At 34.6% G+C, this 23,984-nt stretch overlaps 1 protein-coding gene across 8 annotated transcripts in view; it reads right to left on the reverse strand.

Moving 5' to 3' along the window:
- The window catches only part of ADGRL3 (adhesion G protein-coupled receptor L3), a 943,202-nt gene that overhangs the window by 129,216 nt on the left and 790,002 nt on the right, over positions 1-23,984 (reverse strand). For all 8 annotated transcript variants that reach the window (XM_078148809.1, XM_078148806.1, XM_078148805.1 and 5 more), the window contains 4 exons: positions 23,623-23,806; positions 22,537-22,659; positions 18,295-18,503; positions 17,357-17,533 (listed from right to left, as the gene is read on the reverse strand). In XM_078148809.1, coding sequence (XP_078004935.1) covers positions 17,357-17,533; positions 18,295-18,503; positions 22,537-22,659; positions 23,623-23,806 — 693 coding nt within the window. The remainder of the gene's footprint in view (positions 1-17,356; positions 17,534-18,294; positions 18,504-22,536; positions 22,660-23,622; positions 23,807-23,984) is intronic.

Here is a 23,984-nt window from a genome sequence, read left to right on the forward strand (position 1 = left end):
ATTTCTGTGTCTTCCCCTTTCTTCCCGTAACTAATCGGCACTCAATACATAGTTGTTGAATTAATGAGTTGAATGAAATATTAATCATAACACTTAAAAAGGATTAAAACAAAGTTGCTGAAATGGAAGGAATTCATGTATAAAATTTCTCAAACCACATCAAACAGCATATACTGCTCTCTTCCCAAAATTTTGATAACTCTAAGTGCCTTTCTTATCCATGTATTCTATTCTGCTTCCTATTGCATCCAGAGAAAGAAATGATAAAAAGAAGTATGTGTAGAATATTTTTTACATATATATGTGCATATATATATATATATATATATATATACACACACACACATATATATATCACATACATAATATATATAATATATATGTGTGTTTATGTATGTATGTATGCACATGTACTTGTTTCTAATGGTAGCCATCTCTAGGGAGGAGGGAAGAAAAAACAGGAAGAAAGTTACATGATAATTTTATTATATATTTAAAAGAAATAGCAAGTTGTACATAATAGATTTGCAGTTTTATGCGCAATTATCTTTTTTCCTGTTCTACTATGTTATGGAAATACTTGTTTTATTTCTTAAATACAGAATAAAATAATTTTTAAAAATAGGGGTCCATAAATTGGAGAATGGCTGAACAAAGCATAGTATGTGAATGTAAATAAACTGTTATTGTGTCATGAGAAATGACAAAAGAAACTGATTCAGAAAAACCAAAGAAGACTGAACTGATGAGCAGTGAATTGAGCGGAAGCAGGAGAACAATTTATATGTGATTATGATATTATTAATCAATAAACATTAATTAAGTGCCACTGTGCTAAGTGCTGGATTATGAAGCAAACCAACTGTGAAATACTTAGGAACTATGATAAACACAGTGACCAACTAAGATTCCAAAAGACTGATGATGAATTGCGTCCCTACCTTCCCCACAAACAGCCTCAGCCTACTGAAAATGGACTAGAAGTACATAATAATACATATATCTTCAAAGAAGACCAACATGTGAATTTAATTTGCATGACTATACTTATTGTAACAAAGAGATGGCTTTTGGGGGGTAGGGGAATGTAGTGATAGAAAGAAAGAAAGAAGTGTCCATAAATCATTTAAAAACTAAAGAGAGCAGAAAGAAGTTCTAAAGCAGAGAGGGAAAAGCAGAGCCATATTGGAACTATCATGATAAATTTGAAGTATACAAAAGAAAAAATACCCGACTCTATGTATTGGGGGGGAAAAAACAAACTTTACATAACAGTTCACAGTTTCACATACAATCCTCTGTCTTGTTTTTCCTTTTATACAGAAGCATTATGTATGTTGATATTTACGAAATTCATAATAAAAAATTAAATTAATAAAAAAAGAAAAATACTTATGAATTATTCTTTTTTTTTTTTATGGATGGCACTTCCCACCAAGCCTTTGTTGAGCTTTAACCCTTTGCAAAAAAAAAAAAATAATAACTAGTTAAACTTAACTTTGAACCTTCAAATTTTCCCCTTTTAGAAAGTACTTTTCTCCTTTCATTAACCAATCTGTGCAGATTATAGCAATAACTATCTTTCTTTAATACAAAAGAGGCTTTGGTATTGGTGTTTTTCTTCAGGAAAAAAAAATCTACTTTGAAATACTGACTTAGAAGTAACTTAGAAGTAACTTAGGATACAAAGGAAAGACATTAAACACCAGGAAGGAGAGTTAAGTTTATAATAAATGAAAGAAACTATATAGTTATACTAAAGAATGCTATAAATTTAGAATGTAACTAGAGGAAAAAAAATGGAGACAGTGGGAAGGATACAAAGCTAATCTAATGAGAACCACACTGGCCAAAGTTAAGGCAGAGAAGCTTTCAAAGGCAAAAAAAATCATGCCAAGCATTTTTTTTAAAGAATTACAGTGTTTGTAGGGGGAAGAACTACAGGACTTATAATATACAAGACATTTACAAAAAAAAATTGATTCAGTGCTTCACAAAAATCACAGTGGAAATGTAATTAAAGTTGGCTTGAAACTAACACTGTCACTGACAAAGGAAATGGTTCCCAAAGCGTACAAGTGAAACAGTGAAGGATTTCTACAAGAGGGTACCAAATAATTTGCATTTTGATCTCCTAAGCCTAGCAATTTGATGAGCACTATTGAAAACTGAGTAAGTTAAATGGATAAAGAAACAGCATAATGCGGTAGAAAGATCACTGCCTTTAGATTTGGAAGACTTGGCCAAGAAATCAAGCAATGGCCCTAACTAGCTATGTGGCATTGGTAAGTCATCTAACCTCCTAAGAAAAGGACAAAAGGTTGTAGATTTGGGACTTTAAAGGTCACCTTCTTGAAGGTCACACATGTTTTAAATAACAGAAGCAGCATTCAAACTAGGTTCTCTGATCTCAACTCCAATGTGCTTTCCACAGCACCCAAGTTCAGATGGGGTCACTGCACAGAAAATAATGCTCATCTGAAAACTCAGAATGCTAGTAGCATTTACACTACCTTGCTCACATAGTTACTGTTAGAAAGGCAATTTTTAAATAATAAAGTGTTAGACAAGAGAAAGAGATTTGTAAAAGCAATATGCCAAAAAACATAGGAGTTAAAGGTACTTTATTAAAAACTTTAAGTATATTCCTCTCTATATATTAGAAAGTGCCACTAAAGCGTGCTATTTGTTTCGTGGCAGGAAGGAATGAGTGCAACAGGATATGGAACAGACATCAGACCAGGTTCATAACATAATCCTATCTGCATGACATTGGGCACGTCCCTTTACCTCTTGTGGATTTTAATTTATTCATCTGTCAAATGAAGGGTTTGGGCTAGATTATGTCTAAGGACCTTTTCCTGGTCTGGCTTCTATTATCATTCCAAAATGTCTATAACTTATTAATTCCCTCTACGCAAAATTTTGACTAAGCAGCCACAACCCCTTGAAACTGAACTTGAGGTATTTAGCAGTTCATACTTGCAATTGGTTCATCAAACTCTGGGCTACTAGTTTTTTTTTTTTTTTTTAGTGAGGCAATTGGGGTTAAATGACTTGCCCAGAGTCACACAGCTAGGAATTGTCAAGTATCTGAGGCCACATTTGAACTCAGGTCCTCCTGACTCCAGAGCCAGTGCTCTATCCACTGCACCACCTAGCTGCCCCTCTGGGCTACTATTGCTATACTTCTAAGTTCATTATGTTTCATAAAATTCAGTTCTCTTTAGGCATGATCTATAGTTGAGAAATCAGAGATAACCACTCAAGAGTAGCCATTTTTGTCCTTTTCTAAACCAAATAAAATTTTAATGTTACTATAAATGATCATAAATGCTGGAAGGAAAACAGCAACATGGTATAGTGAACTAAGGGCTGGCCATGAAGTCAGGAAGATTAGAGTCTGTTGTAGCTATATGACTGTCTGCAGACAACTCAGCCTCTCAGTGCCCCCAAAGACAATCTCTAAAATTGGAGATGAGCTGCTGATTTGTATTGGTGCTACACTATTACAAAATTATAGGGCCAGACTAAAACAAAACAAAAGCCTCATCCATTTAAGAAATTTGATCTGCACTGTGATTTTATTGGTCTAGGGACCCCTCTTCTCCCTTGAGAAATTACTCATGTCATTGCTCAGCAATTCTTTAAGTTACTGTCTTACCCAGTTATCTAGAGGCAGTGAGATGTTAAGTCACAATACAGCCAGTATATATCATAGACAGGACTTGTACCCAGGTTCCCTTGAAACTTGGAGGTCAGCTCTCTATCCACTACTCCATGCAGCCTCTTGCACATAAAGAATCACAGGAAATGAAATAGCACTTTACAGCAAACATGAAAGCAAAAGGCATTTTTAGACATTTATAACCTTATTTAAAAAAAGGAAATATGATTTATGTTACATGAAAGTGAAAACTTTTTGAAGAAATAAACTGGATGAAGCTAAGGTAAGAAGGGAAAATACTGCTTCAGAAAAAAAAATTCTGCATCAAATATCTAAGAATGGTCTGATATCCAAGATAAATAAGGAATTAGCACAAATACATAAGAGCAAGTGTCACTCCTCAATGGATAAGTGCTCAAAGGATATGGGGGGAAAATTCTGAAAGAAAAATTACAAGCTATTAACAACCATATGAAATCTTGTTCTGCAGAATCCCTTTTCCAGAGGCCATGGTAAAGGTATGATTCCTCACACTTCATCCTATTGAAATATTTTTTTAAATAAAATAAATGTACATATAAAAATAAGAGAAATGTAAATTAATATGTTTCTGAGGATTCACTTCATATCATGTAAATTGGCACAAGTAACAAAAAAATAAAAATGGCACTGGTCAAAATAGAAGGGGCTGCGGAAAGACACAGACACTAATATTTTATTGGCTGTGCTGTTAATTGGTCAAACCTGTAAAGCAATTTGGAATTATTCTAAAAAAAACCGATTAAATGTGAATACCCTTTGACTTCAAGATTTCGCTGCTGCGCATTTATTTCATCTTCAAAGAAATAAAGAAGGGGCAGCTAGGTCGCACAGTGGATAGAGCACCAGCCTTGGATTCAGGAGAACCTGAGTTCAAATCTGGCCTCAGACACATAACAGTTACTAGCTTTGTGGCCCTGGGCAAGTCACTAACCCCATTGCCTAGCCAACCAAAACAAAAAAAAAAGGAAATAAAGAAATGTCCTATCTATACTATAACATTTATTGTGTCATTTTTTGCCGGTGCTCATCAATTGGAGAAATAGCTAAACAAATTATAGGTACACGAATACAATATTATCTTATTGTCACATGAGAAAGGATGTGCATGAAAAATTTAGGGGGAAAAATGAAAAGATTTCCAAGAAATGATACAGAATAAATAAACAAAAATGGGAAAACAATACATACAATGACTAAAATGTCAATGGAAAGATTCATAATATAAAGCTGACTGGATAGTATAATGACCAAACTTGTCCCTAGAGAAATGCTGAGAAAAATGTATCTCCCTCCTTTCATTGCAGAGTTAGGGGCTATGTTCATAGAATATTGAATATACTATCAGTCAGTGAGTTGGTTTTGGTGAACTTTTTCCCTTTTCTTGTAAAATCATCGTTACAAGGGGAGAGGGAGGCATCTATCCAGAAATGAATGTGATACAAAAGCAAAGGGTATCCCTGACTACCTGTCATAATTTCTACTTGGATAGGTGAAAGAGAACTGGATTGGTAAGCCAGTCAATAAACAATTATTAAGTTCCTATTACATGCCAAATACTGTGTTAAGCTCTACGGACACAAAGAAAGGCAAAAGATAGTCCCTGCTCTCACAAAGCTCACACTCTAATGGGGCAAACAACATGCAGGTAACTATATACATGTAAGTTATATCCTGGACAAACTGGAAATAACCAACAAAAGGAAGGCACTTGAATTAAGAGGGTTAGAGAAAAGGCAAAAAATAGGAATTTATTTATTGTTTGTTTTTATTTTAAAGGCAATGGGAGTTAAGTGACTTGCACAGGGTCACAGCTAGCTAGTAATGGTCAGAGGCTAGATTTGAACTCAGGTCCTCCCGACTCCATGGCTGGTGCTCTATCCACTGCACCATCGAGCTGCCCCAAAAGATAGGATTTTTGCTGGAATCTGAAGGAAGCCAGGAAGCAAGGGAGGAGAGACAGGGAGGTCTTTTGGAGTCAGAAGACCTGGGTTTTATTCCCAATTTTTTTTTTTAGGCAATTGGGGTTAAGTGACTTGCCCAGGGTCACACAGCTAGTAAGTGTCACATTTTTGGTCTAAGGCCAGAATTTCATTCTCAGTTTTACTAGTTACAAGATGTATGTTCTGTCAACCTCTCTGAACTTCGGTTTCCCAATTGGTAACCTCTAAAATCCATTAAAAAATCTAAGATTCTACTTAATTTAGGATTAATTTAATATATCTTAATTTAGGATTCCTAATATACTTTTTAACTTCATATTGGAATTCTTTAGAAATGTTTATTCTCAGGTATGGCCCAGTAGCTTTTCTTAGTTCTGTTATTTTTGCTACTTGTAGGCTTGAGTCTTCCATGATAAGTAATTCAATTGAATTCATTCTACTCAATGCAATCCCACAAAATACTGAAGATTTCATAGGTAACTGGCAATGATCTGGGTCTAGAGATAGAAAGATGAAGAAATAGCAAGGGTCCAGAAATGTACGCACATGCACACATACACCCCATATGTATCATACAAAGGTAGAATGTGATAACGATAAAGAAAAGATCCAGAAAAACTCTACTTTAGGTGTAAAAGCCTTTTCATTTTTCTCACTGCTGTAATTAGAATTTTTCTGTCCTTTTAGGCTGTTTGTTCTTTCTGGGTTTAGCTATGGGAGTACAGCTCTTCTTTGTCCTTGTATTCTGCATGGTTCGAACTGAACTCAAAGAGAAAATGTGGCTATCCAGCACCCCACCCCTTTTCCACTTTTATCCAAAAAAAGTTGGCATCACTTTACTGGTTGCTGGACATACGAGTCGATGTCTCCTCCAATACATTCCTTCTAAGTCTTCAGGTTGTTTAGCACACAATAGAAGGAGTCTACTTCCCTCTGCTTCTTCAAGGATTAGTGACAGTTAGCCAAACTGGCTTTTCCTGACAGCAATTGCCTTTTCAAAGGACTAAAACCTCTTTTGAACAATTGAAACATTTTTTTTACATGAAAACCAGAACAAAGCAACAGTCATTGAACATTCAGAACAGTAGCTTTTCTGTCCCACAGAAGGCAAGAGACAGAAAAAAAGAATGAATTTTAAATGTCTAGACACAAAGTTAGAGAGCTGTGATTGAATTTTGCCCTTTGGGAAATTTCCCTCTCCTTCAGTGGATCCTCTTCTTTTTCCTGTCCCACTAATATAGGCAATTCACTGGGCTCTGTGCTGTCCTCTTGTGTTTCTTCACTCTCCCCTTTCTGATCAACTCCCATACTTTCACATGCTACCTCGACATGGATGACTCTCAACTAGTCTATGACTCACTGAATCAGCGAAACTCAGAGTTTTGAAGCACCCCAGAAATCACCTCTTTTCCAATCCACATTTGAGTAAAAATCCTATCTCCAATATACCTGACCTGGTTAAGTGCTTATCCAGGCTCTACATCAAGATTTCCAGGGATGGGTAACTCACACCAAGAGGGAACCCATTTTGCTTTTGGACAGCTCTAATAGTTTGGAACGTTTTACTTATGTAGTATAAAAATCTGCTTCTCTTCTTACTGCTTCTGGTTCTTCCCCAAGGGCCAAGTAAAGCAAGTGTGAACCCTCTCCCATATTAGAAACTTTCAAATCCTTGAAGCCACCTCTGTACATCCTGATTTCTTTCAAATGAACGGCATGATTTTAAGTCCTCTCTCTATCCTGGTCACCCTCCCTGAATGGGCACCTCCATGCCAAAGCCTTTCTAGAAGGTGCTGCAAACTAAATATCATACATTAAATGTTTTCTGACTACGGCACACTGCAGAAGAACTATTATATATTAAAAAAAAAAAGCACCAAAACAGGAAGCCTATCATTGAGTCTGTGAGATAATATACTAGATCAAAGAGACATCAAAACTAGGTGTCCTTCATTCTGACTCACGCAGAGATTAAGTGTTCAGATCAAATATCTCCAAATCTCCTTGACTGCTTAACTGGTTAATCACACTATTACAAATAAAATCCAAGCTGCCCTGGGCTATTTTTTTTTTCACTTTAGCTCATCAGAAGCAAATGCATAGATAAATTTGTGGAGGACAATGGATCAGGACCAGAGTAGGGAACAGAACCCTCTGGGACAGAGGTTGATTCATGAGGAGCTTTAATCCACAAGCGACACTCTACATTTGTCAGAGAAAACTCTCAGGATACCCCAGTATAGTGAGCTCACTACTGAGTACAGGAATGAATTTTAATTTTCCCTATCAAGCCATGTATATCCTCAGCACCAGAAACTGGACCTCATTAAGAAGCAAAAGTGCTAAAAATCCACCAAGAAACTAGAGGCATAAGGATATAGAGATACATAGTGTTAAGACAAAATCTTCAGGATATCTGATTTATGTGTCTAGAGTCCTGGGCAAAGTACATCCTAGACACTGCCCACTAACATGATTGTCCAACTCCTAAGAGTATAACCTACTACAAAGTACTTTCTCTCATCCAGGTTCTTGTATGCTTGGTGGGCTCCTAGATCATAGAATTTAGAACTGGAAGGGACCTCATTTAATATAATTACCTCAGTAGCAGAACCTCTTTTTTATTCTCACATTATTCAAATTCAATAAACTTTTAACCAATTTGCAATTTTTTTTCATTTTGAATCTTCAATGCTTTTTAGTTTTTGTTTGTTTGTTTGTTTGTTTGTTTTGGCTAGGCAATGGGGTTAAGTAACTTGCCCAGGGTCACACAGCTAGTAAGTGTTATGTGTCTGAGGCCACATTTGAACTCAGGTCCTCCTGAATCCAGGGCCGGTGCTCTATCCACTGCGCCACCTAGCTTCCCCTTCAATGCTTTTTAAATTCCTTTTCATTTGACTAGACATCATGAAGGTCCTTTCTAGATCTAAAATGCTGTTATTCTTTTGGATAGATCAATCGGTCTATCTATCAATCATTAAAGAAAACAAAAAGGAAAAGCAATTGGACTAGACTAAATTTACACACAGAAGATTCATACTGGATATGACACAATTTTGAGGATGCTAAGGGATTGCTTTGCAAAAGATCTGAAAGAGAACAAAATAACAAAGACCTGGGGGGAGGGAGGAAGAGCCATAGATATTATTACTACTGAAAAAAAGGTGATTGAGAAAACAACAATAACTACCGAATCATATGCCTACTGTCCTATGTGTATTAAATATGACATATAATTGTGCATGTATCTTATCTTCCCTACTAGGCTATATGCTCCTTGAAGGTGGAGAACCCTTCCTATATACTCTTAACATTAGCACCCAGTACAAGGCTTGGCAAAAGAGCTTATAAATGTCTGTTAACTATTGTTGAATTTGTGAAGTTTAAGTAAAATTTAATTACTCATGAGCTTCACAAAAACTGTTATTAATATCCCATCTGTAAATAATATTCTACTGGATAGAATATTTCTAATTTCATTCTTCCCAAGAAAACTTTTCTCATCCGAAAACATGAAAGTTATAGAAAAAGACCCTAGAGAGAATAAACATTTTTTTAAAAAAGTAAGGCTTTTTTTTGTTTATAGTACAATGAATAGTTATTATTGGCACTTCTGTGAACTCAGGCTGCAGAAACTCTGAGCAAAGTTTTCTGAGTAATAATTCATATTCGTAGACTGCCAGATCTAACTTAGCTTTCATCTATCTGTTCTCAAACATAACATGCAAATATCGGACAGATGTTTCTGTGTCTTTAAAAAAGCATTTTTAATGAATTTCTCAACTTTTCTTCTTAGATGAAGCACTTTTTGTTGCTGCTCATTCATCTTGTTTAGCAATATTTTTGTAGAGAGCTTTCTCGTATGAACATGCACTTTAAGACAGTGTAACAATGCTTCTTTACTTATTTTATGGTCTTGAAACACATTAGGGCAAAATTCTCATTTTCACTGTTAACTTGTCTAAAAATTATGAAAATAGCACATTTTACAAGGTACTTTATATGATATATTAAGCATGCTGAAAGTTAGCAGTTTGATAACCAGTGATTAAGCAGGGCAATTTTATACCTGCCATGGGATTTCAATGGTCATGATTCCTATAGTTTTCTTAACAAGGTATTATTTTTGCTACTTTTCTGAACAGATGTGTCATCATATTTTAGTCAGCAGCTGAATCTAGTTCTCTTTTAATTGCCATTTGTAGGAATTAATCAGTGTGGATCTTTTAGCTAAGAATTTCTAGATTAACATTTGCTGGCATTTGTAACTGTAAAAATTCATGATGATGTGTAACATCTCACCTGAAAAAGCTCATCTGGGGAATGAAATAAACCAACATAACTTCATATATTTATTTCTAAAATTCCATTGAGTTTGACCAGGATGGAAGAAATGATAAGTCATTTTCCAACTTCTGAATAACATAAATTAAAGCCAACCCCTCCTAAAAAGGTAGGGGTTTCCTGTATAAGGCTTTTTGATGGGGAGGGTTTGGGAAAGGGAAGAAAATAATTGGAAAGGTGGCAATATAGAAATGAGAAAGTATAAAGATACGCTGAGTTCTTTTAGGTTTACTGAAATTTAGGAATCCATCTATAGCCAATACACAGTGGATTAGGCAAGTTAAGGTGGCTCTGGGGTCATTTAATTCTTATATACTCAGGATATTAAAAACAAAATCTTTCTTCTCCATTGAGCAGTCTTCCTTGTTCAACCGGGAATTGATCCCACAAACTCCTGTCGAAAACCCTTAGATAAATCACTACTTGTCTGGTCAGTAATTGATATTTTCCACCACTTAAGACAGAGATATATAGCTACAGTGATTAAGAAACCAGACGGCTATCAGTCACAGAAGGAATGAGCCAGAGCTTTACCTCACTATTCTAATAATTAAAATACAATCCATAACTCATGGGACTTCTAAAGAATTCTCTTTATACAATAGCACATAACCTTACTCCCCTACTAAGAACACATACACTTGTACCCTTAAGTGGCAATAATTAAAACTCCATAATTTTATAATGGTTTTTATGGGGTTAAAAGAAGTACTATCTACATTAATCTTTACTTAGAGGTAATAAGTGATTACATAGAACTGAAGGGAATAGATTCTACTATAGACAGGCAGAATAGTTCAATATTTTAAACATTTCCCCTTAAAAACTGAAGTCTTTCAGTTCAATTGTGACTTCATCAATAAACTAGGAAGAACAAATAAGAAAACATTCTTTAGGAATCTACTAATTCATGAGGAAGGAAAATTAGACTTTTGCTTGACCTGAAAAGACAGAACTGGAAGATGCAGAGGGCAATTTGGTTTTGACAAATGGGAAAAACAAAGTGCTACCCAAAAGAAGAATGGGCTATCTGTCTGATGTACTGGATACCCCCTCACTGGAGATATTCAAGTAACAGCCTGATAGACACTTGTCAGGTATGTCATAGGGATTCATGTTCAAGTCCATACTGAACTAAATAGCATGTGAAATTTATTTCAACTCTAAAGATTCAGTGAAGAACTGACCAGTGTGATAGCCATGCTTTGAAAAATCCTAGTATAGAATATCTAATGATTTCTACATTGAAAAGACAGGTTGCATACCTCAAATTTTAGCCTGCATTTTCCTCCCTGATATTTCTTTGTGAACTAAAAAGTATTTCAGATTACAGCCCAAATTTTCAAAAGTCAGTCCTTTCATATATAACCTATCATTTTCTGGGGGAAAGAGACTTTTTTTTCCCTCTTATCTCCGACAAGTGGTAACATGCAGAAACAATACATTCCCCTTCTGAACCTGATAGAATCAGACACCAATCTTTACCTTGAATTCAAATCCGTAATACTTTTTTGACACAAAATGTTTTCAACTTGTAAAAATTGCTATTCTTAGCTAGTTAAGTAGGGTTTTCTACCAAAATTATAAAGTTATCAGAATTTCTCTGTTCTATGAGACAGATTGGAAATTCAGTTGTTAAAGTAAGAAGTAGATAGGTTTAGCACAAAGTATTAAGCAACACAAATCACCACAGATGAAGGATATCCATTCTGAATTATTTGTTAACAGGAGCTGAGAAAGAGACAGTATAAAGTAAGTTGCTTTTTCATGACAAGTAATCAGGATAATTCATAAGTACTTTGCCTGAAGGATCAGTCTTCTTACACAAACTATTTTCTCATACTTAAAATGAAGTACAGATAATTTTAAGCCATTTTTGTTCAAAGAGACTTCTTTTTGGTCTTTCTGAATTAACAAGATTAGACTGTTCCTAGTCCTCTCAACTAAATTATCTAAGTGTAATAAGACATTATCAATTTGCTATTAATATTCCCTAAAAAATAATGTCATTTGAGTGGCTCTTTCTTACTATAAGGTAAACATCAAATACAATTCAATTTAATAAACAGTTATTAAGCACTCATACTGTACTAGGTACTGGAGATACAAATTATAAGAGAGTCCCTGTCTTCAAGGAGCTTACAATCTGGTAGGGGAAGATAATACACAAAAGGAAGCTGAAAGTGGTGGGGGTAGGGAGTGATAGGCAGAGACCAGGAGACATGTATCTCTGGGGAGTCAGAGCTCCTGATAGAAAATGGACTTATAGGGAGGGTTGTGAGCCTTGTATAAAGGAGGGCTTTGGGATGAGTCTAGTGCTCTGCCCTTTAGCCCTCTAATCAGAGGAGAGAGGCAATTGTGGATTAGCTGAGTAGGTGCTGACTACCAAAATCTGAGTCAATGTTTGCAATGTAGTTGCAAATATTTAATTAACTTATCATTTTAGTTTCCTAGACACAGATTTGAGAATAGAACAAAAGGGAGAACTCTTCCTTGGCCTTAGAATCTTCTTCAACTATAACGAAACCTGACTAAATTCAAGTGAATAGAAGTTTGAGACTGATAAATGGTGGACGGCATTTAATGAAAAGAAGAAAAAAATTAAACTGCATATGATAAGGGAACTCACAGAAGTAGGACCTCCCTCACACAGTGTTAGAATATTTAGTAATATACTGATGATCACAACTGGTTTCTAACCTTAATATAATAATGGATCTGAGATCTCATTAGTCAGTCTGAATGCTCTATCTTCACTGGCATGGTGCCTGGCATGAGACCCTCTTATCCTACCAGATTCTTATTCAAGTTTTATATTCCAATAAAAGTATGATAGATATACATCTTATTATTTTAATGTTTCAAAAATAGGAATGTAGCACTCAGACTGCCTTCTTGTTTTCCTTTATTCTAACTTTTCTGGCCACATATGTCCCTGGTTAAGTCTTTTACATCATTTCTTATGAACACATCATCTCTAATAATATATTGTAGCTTTCTTTCACCCATTATGCACATTTGAACCACCTCAAAAGACATTTGCCATTAGATCTGCTCTGAGACCATGGAATTCTATGGTTTGTTGTCATAAAACACTATCAGGAATATCATAGTATTAAAAAAAAATAAGTCAGCTCCTTGGGATCACTGAAAGAATTACACAGAGTAGTAGAAGTTCCCCAATTGGAGAAAACAAATGCTGTCCTGACTATTGAAACAAGGAAGAAAATGCAATCTTCAGACCATAGGACTGTGAGTTTGACTGCTTCCTAGCAACATTCTAGAGCAGGGGGAACCATATTATGATCTGTAGGCTAAATGTATTACCCACAAGCTAGGAGTGATTTTTTACATTTAAATAATGTTGTATTGTATTTTAAAATGTAAAAAAAAAAAAAGACAAAACTTACTAGCAGTCCCTATGGAAAAAAAAGCAGGTCAGATTTGACCCTTTTTGTTATAATTTATAACCCATCAAGACCATAGTATTGCATAAATGGTTAGTGAAAAATCCAAAAAGGGAGCTATTATTATAAAAATTCAATAGGGTTTCATCAAGAACAGTCACTCCAGACTAAATTCATTTCTTATTTTCCAAGGTTAAAAAATGATAGATAAGGATAACATGTAAATATAAGTTACCTAGAATTTAGCAAAACATTTGACAAAATATCTCATGCTACTTTTTTAGACATGAAGATGGGCTAGATAAGTGCTGAATTAGATGTATTCAGAATTACCTAAAGACAAGAGATCAATCTCAACTAGGGTGAATAAGAAATCTCCTAAAGTGGTCACATTATTCAAATTTGCACTGCATATTTCCAATTGGATTAGAACCAGCCACTATGTCTTATGGGCAGCTAGGTGGCACAGCGGGTACAGCACTGGGCCTGCAGTCAGACTCATCTTTGTGAGTTTGAATCTGGCCTCAGAAACTTACTAGCTGTGTGACCCCTGCCCAGTTTCCTCACCTGTAAAATGAGCTGGAGAAGGAAATAGCAAACCATTTCAATATTTTTGCCAAGAAAACCCCAAATGAGGTCATGAAGAGTCAGTAAACCATAGTTTACATAATTGTAACTATATGATAGTAGAAATTTTAATATATGTAATTATTCCAAAAGAGTCATTATTCATACTCATTGGGACCTACTTGTAGTCAAAAAAGGTTACATGTCAATATGGAAGAAGCTCTCCTGTGAAAGGCTGCAGAGATTTGTTGTAGTTTTCAGTGATTTGGACAGAGGTATGAGTGGCATGCTTAGGAAATCTTCAGATGAAGTAAATGTAGGGGACATACCTAACAGTTTGAATGAGAGAGGCAGAAGTCTAAAAGATCTTTCCAAGTTAGACTACTGTCCATATCTACTAAAAAGACTTAAAAAAGACACAAATAAGATATTCTACTAGGATAAAAAATCATACAGACATACACACAACTTCACAAGTATAAGATGGAGAAGTCATGGCTAGACAACATGGTCTTCATCTAGAAAAGACTGGGGAGGGGGGTGGGGCTTAGAGGGCAAAAGTTAAAAGGGGTTAATCATGCTTGAGCAAAAAAACCCAAAAAACATAATTTTATTTTGAATTAAGAGATTCACAGGGTCCAGAACTAGGAAAGTGATATGGTCTGCCCTGCTCAGATCACATTTATAGTTTAGTTTTGAGTATTACCTTTTTAGACAGACATCAATAAACTATAGAACATTCAGAGGAGAATAATGGAAATAGGATGGTAAAAGTTCTCAAATTCATGCAGTATGAGTAACACAGTTGACATAGCATTTGTTGAGTGCTTACTATGTTCCAGGCACAGAGAATACAAATACAAACAAGACAGAAAGGCAGTTCTTACCCTAAAAAAGTTTACATTCTAATGGGGGAAAATAAAGCATAAATAGGAGTTGAAAAGGAAAGGTAGGGGTGATGTAGGAAGGGAGGAAGAAGAATTCTAGAAGTCAGGTGCACATCTGGGAGAAGAGTAAAGGAGTAAACATAGTTGACTTGGCCACTCCCTCAAAATGGAGGGTCCTGGAAGAGACAATGTTATTGTTCTGAAGTATTTAAAGGGCTAGCACGTGGAAGCAGGATTAGTCTTGCTTCTGCTTGGCACCAGCAATGAAACTAGGATCAAAGAGCAGAAGCTACCAAGACACTTGACATAAGAAAAAAAACATCCTAACAATTAGAGCTATCAAAAAAGGAGAATGGGCTGCCCACAAAGTAGAAGGTTTCTCCTCACTGAAGGTCTCCAGACAGTGGCTAGATTGTTTGGTATATATTCTTGTTTCCCTGAAGATTAGCCTTGATGGCATTATAGTCCCTTCCAGCTCTGCAATTCTGTGATTCTAGGATTCCGGAACTTTTTCATCAGTAAAATAAAATATTAGACTAAATGATCTAAGGACACATAACACTTCCTGGAAATATATAGGCCACATGAAACAAACAAGTTGTTAGAAAAAGGTGTCCGTTGAATAATAAAAAAACCCACAAATTTTGAGAATCCTACTGGAAGCTTATTTAACTTGCATAATTTTCTCACTTGTATTTTTTTCCCTAAAATAAGTGATTCCCGTAAAATATGTCAAACTTTGGTCTGGAGTCAGAGAACATGATATTTAAAAAGAAGTAGGGGTCCGACTATAAGATTAGAAGTATAACAATCAAGTAGTTGATATTTCCTAAATATTAATAACCTAGGAAAGAACTACCTTTTTTGAAAATGGAAAGTTTTCTGGCAGAAATGAGGTTTTGAACAAGGTTCTAAATTTTAAAAAATACATCCTAAAAAAAATTGTAGAGATGCAGGTCATGTGACTTTAATAGCTATGAGTAAAGGGTAAATTCTTAACCAAAAGAAGAAACCAATTGTAAAAGATAAAACAGATTATTTTGATTTTTTGAAATTGAAATCTTGGACAGTATTTGTACAACTGTACAAATTTGTACAATAAATTTATCTAGGATAAAAAGAGAAATAGTCAACTGGGGAAAAACACTTTAAAAAAAATCAAATATCTGTGATAGGGGTCTGATATCTAAGATTTATAGGCAACAAATAGAAAATTTTAAGACCAAAACCCTATTCTTGAATAGATAAATACAGAGTAAGAACAAACAAGTCTCAAAAAAAGAATTGTAAATTATTAACAATTCCATTAAAAATTCCAAATCAATGAGTAAGAGAAATGTAAATCAAAACAACCTTGAGGGTTCACCCAAAAATCATAAAATTGGCAAAGATGACGAAAGACAGAAATTATGAACATTGGAGGGGTTTTGGAAAGATGGACCACTAAAATTGTTGATGGAGCTATGAACTGGTACAACTTTCTTGAAAATGATTTAGAATTATGCAAAGGAAATGACAACAATGACTATACACTTTGATAACTGAGAGGGATCCAGATGGAAATGCAATTGTTATAAAAAAGAAAAGTTATCAATAAAAATCCATTAAAAAACAAAGTTTCTTAAAAAATTCTTTAATAATTCTCTGAAATCTTAACTAATGGATATTCCTTCATCCTCATTTTGTTTTATAACAAATGATTCTTGTAAAATAAATCAAACTTTAGTCTAGAAGTTAAAGAATGACATATTTGAAAAGAAGTAGAGAGAGATGCCACAGTAAGGTTGTGAGATTAAGCCTGATATTCTATAAAATTGATCTCATCATCAGGAATAAAATGCTGATGAGCAAAATGATTAAACAATTCTATTGAGCAAAAACAACTAGCCTTTTAAAATACTCACTACACTGTATAAATTTTTAATAAAAAATTTCTAAATTAAATAATGCTGGTATTCAATATCCTTTTACCTATAATTTCTGCTAACAGCCTTATTCATTCAGAAAACAACTAAAATACCACTTTTATTTTACATACCTAAGGATCCTTTAGATAAACAAAAATATTGTTGGATGATTCAGGGAAGAGAGTAACAAAACTGATAGTAAATGTGGAGAACCTCTTTAGGCAAAGCTTATAAAACTAGGGGTATTTATTCTGGAAAACAAAGTGCTTGAGAAACAGAGGGAAGCGGCTTCCTCAATACCAGTTTTTTAATTCATGAAGAGATGAGATCTATTATTAAGAGAATGAGATAGGACTATTCAAACAATCAGCAGAAGAATACTGATTAGACAACTGAAAGAAATTCCTGAACAGAACAGTGGGAAAAAGTAGATCACACACTGATACATTCCTGATTCCTCTTTGGGAAGCCAAAATCAAGGATAGTATAGACTCTTGTATTGTGATTAAGATGAAATCTCTTAATACATACTGGATTAGATGGCATTATAATGTTCTCTCTAGCCCTAACATTCTGTTGTTTTATAGTATCTTACCTTAACTTCCACATGGGCCATCAACACAGCAAAGTTGGTTAGGTGATTACAAGAGCATGTAGTGTGCGTCTTATTTGTTGTCAGGAGGCGACAGCCCTGTGTTGACCAATAGCCTGTCATTGTACGCTTGGAGTAGCTCCAGAATGAACAGTTAGGGTTGAAATTTTCCTCAGATTGCTATAAGGAAGAAATTTTCAAGCAAATAACTTTTAAATGATATAAATTAAGAGGACATATTCCAAATCCAACTTCTTACCCTAAGGATTCTGGTTTTGTTTGAAGTAGTTTTTTTAAGTGGCATTCATCTAGTTCAAGTAAATGGGATCATTTATTTTTCTAATACCAGATTAGATCTATTTTACTGATTTATTACAACCGCAAAGAAATTTTAATGTCTTAGTACTATGTCCACTCATTTATGTGCAAAATAGAGAATTAATTGCTCTTGGCAATTAACTTTGGTATTAATATCATACAGTCATGAGAAATTGACCTTTTTCTGAAGTCCTTCTCTCTCTCTCTCTCTCTCTCTCTCTATATATATATATATATATATATATATATACATATATATATATATGTATATATATATATGTATATATATATATATACATACACCATTCATAAGAATTATAATAAAATAATTTTCTATACATTTTCCATATTTTTAGCTTTTTCTCTAAAAAATTTATTAGCCAAATTAACACTCAACTTACATTCTGATCAAAATGTAAAAGAAACATGTCCTCCCCAAAATAAACACCTTAAGGGAAAAAAAATTCAGCAGTAGCATTATCCATAGCTACTGAATTTGTCAAAGAGTATAGAATAAAAGAAATTGAAAAAGCAAACTGAATTTTAAAATTAGTTTTGTAAGGGAAATAAAAATATGAATAAACTGGATAATCAAAATAAATTTACATGTGCTATTATCTTACCTTGATATGCTTAACAGTAAACACTACTGGATCAGCCAAATAAACTTTATTACTGAACTCTTTGTTTATTGCTGCTGTAATAACAGGGGAATTGACGATGACAGAATGATTGGTGGACATGGCCTCTGTTCCCAACTTCATACTGGCATTCTCCGTGGACAAATAAGGACCCAAGTTGTTATACAGGACAAAAGCCACTCTGATCTCTCCTAAAATAGATGTGAATTTGAATCAAAGGTTGGGTTCAAATGTGGATTAATCTATTTGGTCTAATTAGTTCTACTAGGTTTCATTATATTATAATCATCTTTAATTTTATCATTATTTTTGCAACTAAAAACAAACTTTAAAAGGCTTCATTCTGCTTAAAGTTCAGTTATTTCCTCTAAACACTATTTAAAAAAAAATTTCCAGCTTTTAACAATCACTTTTGCCAAACCACTTTAGGAAATCTGTGCAAGGGAAAATAATTGATATCTTAACATAAAGGTAAAATAAACTAGTATCACAAAATGTTTTACTGCCCATTTAATTATTCACCTACAAACACAGGATCACAGAGTTAGAGTTAGAAGAAGCCTTAGAAGTCATCTTCTCCATTTTACACATGCAGAGGAATTCCAGGGATGTTAAATGATTTGCCTAGTATCAGAGAGCTAGTAATTGACAGGCATGAGCTTTGAACGTTAATCCTCTGGATCCAAATCTAGCTAATGACAATGCCCAGGACAAACTCTCATTTTGCACTACACTGCGTCACTGGCAAAAGGCATGTGGAAATAGTAATAATTCTTTTCCAATAAGTCACTATTTAAGAAAGAAAATATTCGCAGGTACACAACTGCTTAAAAATGTATAGTACATGTTGGCATGTCGGGGGAAAAATGAGTAATAACTGCACTTGTAATGTAATCTATCTGAAATGATTACTTAACTTGAAATACCAAGTCTGTTCTCTCTTAAAGCACAATGCTGGTTGGATATTTTTTGAATTAAATTTCCAATGTTGTGATACAGACCACACTGTACATTGAGAGTAGAATATGTCCAATAAAAAGGTAAAGACATTTTAAAAACAGCAGTTCAATTCAACAAACACCAAGTTCCTACACATTTAGGGCACTGTTCCATATAGGCAGGTATGCTGGCTATTTACCTTTTTTGTCTTTCCCACATGCTTATCAGGCAGCGTTAAATCACTAAAGTAACAAAAAGTAAAGTGGCTAAATGGAAGCCCTGTCTATACCTCAGGCATATCACTACGTCTGGAATTCATTCGCGTGGACTTGGAGTTGGGAAGTTGAGGGTTCAAATCCTGCCTCATATATTTACTACCTGTGTTACCCTGGGCAAGTCACTTAAGCTCCCTAAGTTTCTTCATTTGTAAAATGAGGGGGTTCCTTCTAGCACTAAATCTATAAGTCTATGATTCTTCTTGAGAGATAAGTTAGCTTTAGTTTTTAATTCCATTCTGGAGATAGAGCATAAGTTCTTTTACTGATAAAATCTGACAATTTAGTCAAGATATTTTAAATGTTCAAATACATTTTTTAAAAGAGCCTTTCCCACCCCAAACTGAAATATAGCTTGGGTCCAAAGACAACATTGCAGCTGCTTTTGGTGCAGATACCAAAAAGTTGGACATAAACATTTGGAAAGTAAGGACAACAGAAACATTAATAGTTGTTGGTTTTTTTTTTTTGGGGGGGGGGAATTGGTTAGCATTTAAACTTTAAAATACTGCATAAAATTTTGACAAGACTTTTGTTTTGAAAGAACTTATGGTCAAAGAGAACATTTTTTCCCTAAATGAAGCAAAATAGTTTATTTTAAATATGTACTATAATAAATAAGACATGTTTTGTTAAAATGGAAATATATTCCATGGACATCCAAAATCAATGTAAATAAAATGCAAAAGGGAGCAAGAAAGAGAAATAGTTTACATGATGGAGAGTGATGGACAAGGGATTCTGAGGATCTTGGCTCAAATTCCAGACCTGTCACACAACCAGTATGATGTTGAGCAATTCACTTCATCTCTCTAGGCCTCAGTTACCCTATTTGCAAAATGAAGTCACTGGCCTAGGTGGTCTGAGATCACGGGCACATAGATCTAAAAGACGGAAGAGATCTCAGAGGCTTCTAATTTTACAGAACAGGAAACTGAAGCCCAGAGACATGAAGCCAGTGGCTCACATCACTTAGGGAGCAATCACCATAGGTAGGATTTGAATTCAAGTCCTCTGATTTCAGAGCCAATGTATTCTTTCTCCTGTACCATGCACCTTTTAGCTTCCCTCCAAAGCTAAATCCTTACTCCTATAGATTGATCAAATTTATCAAATCATTCAAACACTCTGGCCAAATTCATAGCAGTTCTTCACATTCATTAAATTTTAAAGTTCACATTACGTACAAATTACCCTAGCTCTTTCCCTCTAAGCTTTTAAATCATTTTTTAAAAATGGCTTATTGTTTTGTGGGTTGCATAGGAAGGTTAGAAAGTTTTAAGTGTCTCAGTTACATGAGTTGGGTAGAAATAGGATAAGCCCAGCCCTGACTTCAATACAGACATCACAGAATTGAATGATTTTTATATATGCTACCTATTACATCTATAGAAACTAGAAAATAATTGGCTGCACGTGAGTATTTTGGGTAGGGCAATCACTGTGACCTAAGTGACAAAACACTGGTGGGAATATTATAATCTTTTTGCTTATTAGTAATGATATTCCTTGGCAATGAAGTTTTGCCTATATTCCATTCTATAGGTGACTATTTCATTGATCTTAGACACAATACTCTTCTCCAATCTGTCAATCAGTAACCTTTATCAAGTACTATGTGCCAGGCTTCATTCTAAACATTGGGGGTACAAAGAAAGGCAAAAATATGGTCCCTCTTCTCAAGGAGCTCACATTCTAATGGAGGACACAATATGCAAACAATTATACACATACAAGACATCTATATCTATGTATAGAAGTATACCTAATAGATAGGAGGTATTATTAATCATCCTGGCTGAGATAATAAGTAGAAGAACACAAATATATAAGTGCAACAAAATATACTCAGAGTAGTATTTCCTATAAATAGAGATATCCTCACAAAAGTGTAAGTTAGAAAAAAGGAGGAGAGAAAAGAAAAGGAAGAAAAGAGGGGAGAGAAAAGGTCATCTAGATTTGGATATGGAACTAATCAAGACCACTGTGTATCCCCACAAAACATGACCAATCTATTAATCAATAAGCATTTATTAAGTACCTTAAAAGTAACACAATTTAAAAATTAGTTATTATGAAACAGCATTAAATTAAATACTATATTGTGTTGAAAAATTAAAAATTACATTTAGCCAAAAGGCCTGGAATAAGTAAAAAGAGTTTCAAGGAGGAATAAGAGTTTGAAAAAGATGATAGAGTAAATAGGCAGAGGGGTTGGGGCAGAATGCATAGGGATAGGGGAAGGAACATGGTATTTTCAGATGGCCATCTTGCCATCTGCCCTGTTGTGTCCTACTTATCTTCCTCTTTGGGAACAGACTTTCAAAAATCATTCATGGTCCAGGACTTGGGGCACTTAGTCTACCACTCAGCCCTGGACTTGTTGCCTTGGTACTGTGCTGTCCTGATTAGTTAGTAGGTTAATGCAAACCTACGGAGCCTATTCTATCTAGTTGTCCCCAGACCACGATATGATTCACACCCCATTCAGCTGTCTACCTGAAGGAATTTTGCCATCTTCTCTGTTACCACAGTGTTAGCCTCCCTTTACTTCCTGCTCTTAGAATAGTAATTAAAACGATGTCACCATGGTTTCAGGAAAGGATATGTCAATTGGTTGTTGTATAGATCAATTCACCACCTCTCTTACTCCCCAAACTGCCTTCCCTGATGACCCCTTTCTTATATGTGTTGTCTCCTTTTACTAGAATATATGCCTGAGGGAACTGATTGACTTACTTTAATTGTATTCCCAGAACTTATCACAGTGCCTGGTATGTAGTAAATGCTTAATAAATCCTTTTTTAAAAAAAAATTTTTACTTCATTCATTCACAGGACAGTGAGACTGGCTTGACTGAGATAATAGTTAAGTTTTGGGGAGTAGTGAGAAAGTAAGAGTGAAAAGGTAGCCAGACTATAGAGACAGGTTGAGTAAGGAATAAATGAATTAACTAGTAATGATGAGAAAATTAATTCCAAACATCTTAAAAAAAAAAAAGCTAACCTACCATTTCGGCCATTTTGTTTCAGGGTATTTGCAGAAAGCTGAATAGTACTTCCATGGCCCATATTTTCTGGAAATTTTAGATCTTCTAAATTCCCTTCTGTACTCAGCCTTGCAACTTCCAATTCTGTTAAGAACAGGAAAGCATCAGGACAAGCTCAATATACACTGAGAAACTGTATTTTTAAAATTACCTTAAAGAAATATTTGCTGAAATAATCTAAAATGCTTTAAAGATATAAATAAAGGAATTATGAGAATTTATATATAATCTAGAAAACTCTCCAATGGCTTTTATTTATTTACAAAGCACTTGCCCTCATTCATACTCAAATATAATTTTTAGAAAAGCAATAAAAGTCTATGATATCAAACAAATGCATAATGTTAACAAGAATTCAAGAACATCAATGATAAAATGCACTCTGGAAAGAATTTTTTTTTTTAAATTGCATTTTTTTTGCCACTGTCTAGAAAAATAATCTAAACATATTTCTGTTTGAGAAATAAGTCAAACAAAAAATAACCTATAAATTATAACTGCCTTGTTGAAAGGCATACTTTCATTTTATATTTTAATCTAAAAAGCTAAAATCAACTTAAATTATCTAAAATAAAATTGTTATCTATCTCTCCATAAACAATTAAAAGCCTCAATTTTTTTTGTGATTAAAATACCACACAAAATCTATATAATTTTATTGGCTTTCTTTATAAGGTTAATGCCTATATTTTGAGTCAATTTCAAGAAATGCCAGTTCTCATCTAATAAAAACCAACCAAACTTCTGTTCTAAAAAAGGAAGAAATGTCTTACTACCATATCTATAAAACAGAATTAAGTTCCTTCACTTGAGATTGACCTTATTCCACCATGCCAATTTCAGAATGACTTGAAGATTCTTTATCTGAAAATGAAAGTATTTTTTTCCTATGAATAGTAATAAGCAATCACCACCAACCATAGAAAATCAACCATATAAAACCAATGGAAAAAAACACCTGTTGGCAAGCCTATGGGATATCTTTTTTTCCTCCCTTTCCCAGGAGGAGGAAGAAATTGGCTCTTCCTGATAATGAGGATCACTTACGAATATTGTTTGTGTTTTCCCTGACTATGTCTGTCTTCAAAAGGTTATCGGCCAACACAAAAGCACTTTCCTCCACAGTGTCAAGTAACATGGTGGCTGCACGTAGCTGATCACTTGTTGTGAGGTCCCGCCATGCATTCAAAGCCTGTGGCTGGAGCAGGTTGTTAACTGTCTCAACCATTGCCTGCAGAGAGGAAGAACAGAATGACAGAGGTCTCTAGTGAGCCCACATGAGCTGTCAGACATCTGAGAGTACATGCTACCCAGCAAGCAAGGCACAGCAGTCAGCACAACTACAGCATTGTCCTATCTTCCCTTGTGACATGCTACAGCAGAAGGACTCATTATTTTCTACTGTAAAC

This window comes from Phascolarctos cinereus, unplaced genomic scaffold (genome assembly GCF_003287225.1).
Source record: "Phascolarctos cinereus isolate Bilbo 61053 unplaced genomic scaffold, phaCin_HiC Scaffold_9;HRSCAF=440, whole genome shotgun sequence".
Classification (NCBI taxonomy): domain Eukaryota; kingdom Metazoa; phylum Chordata; class Mammalia; order Diprotodontia; family Phascolarctidae; genus Phascolarctos; species Phascolarctos cinereus.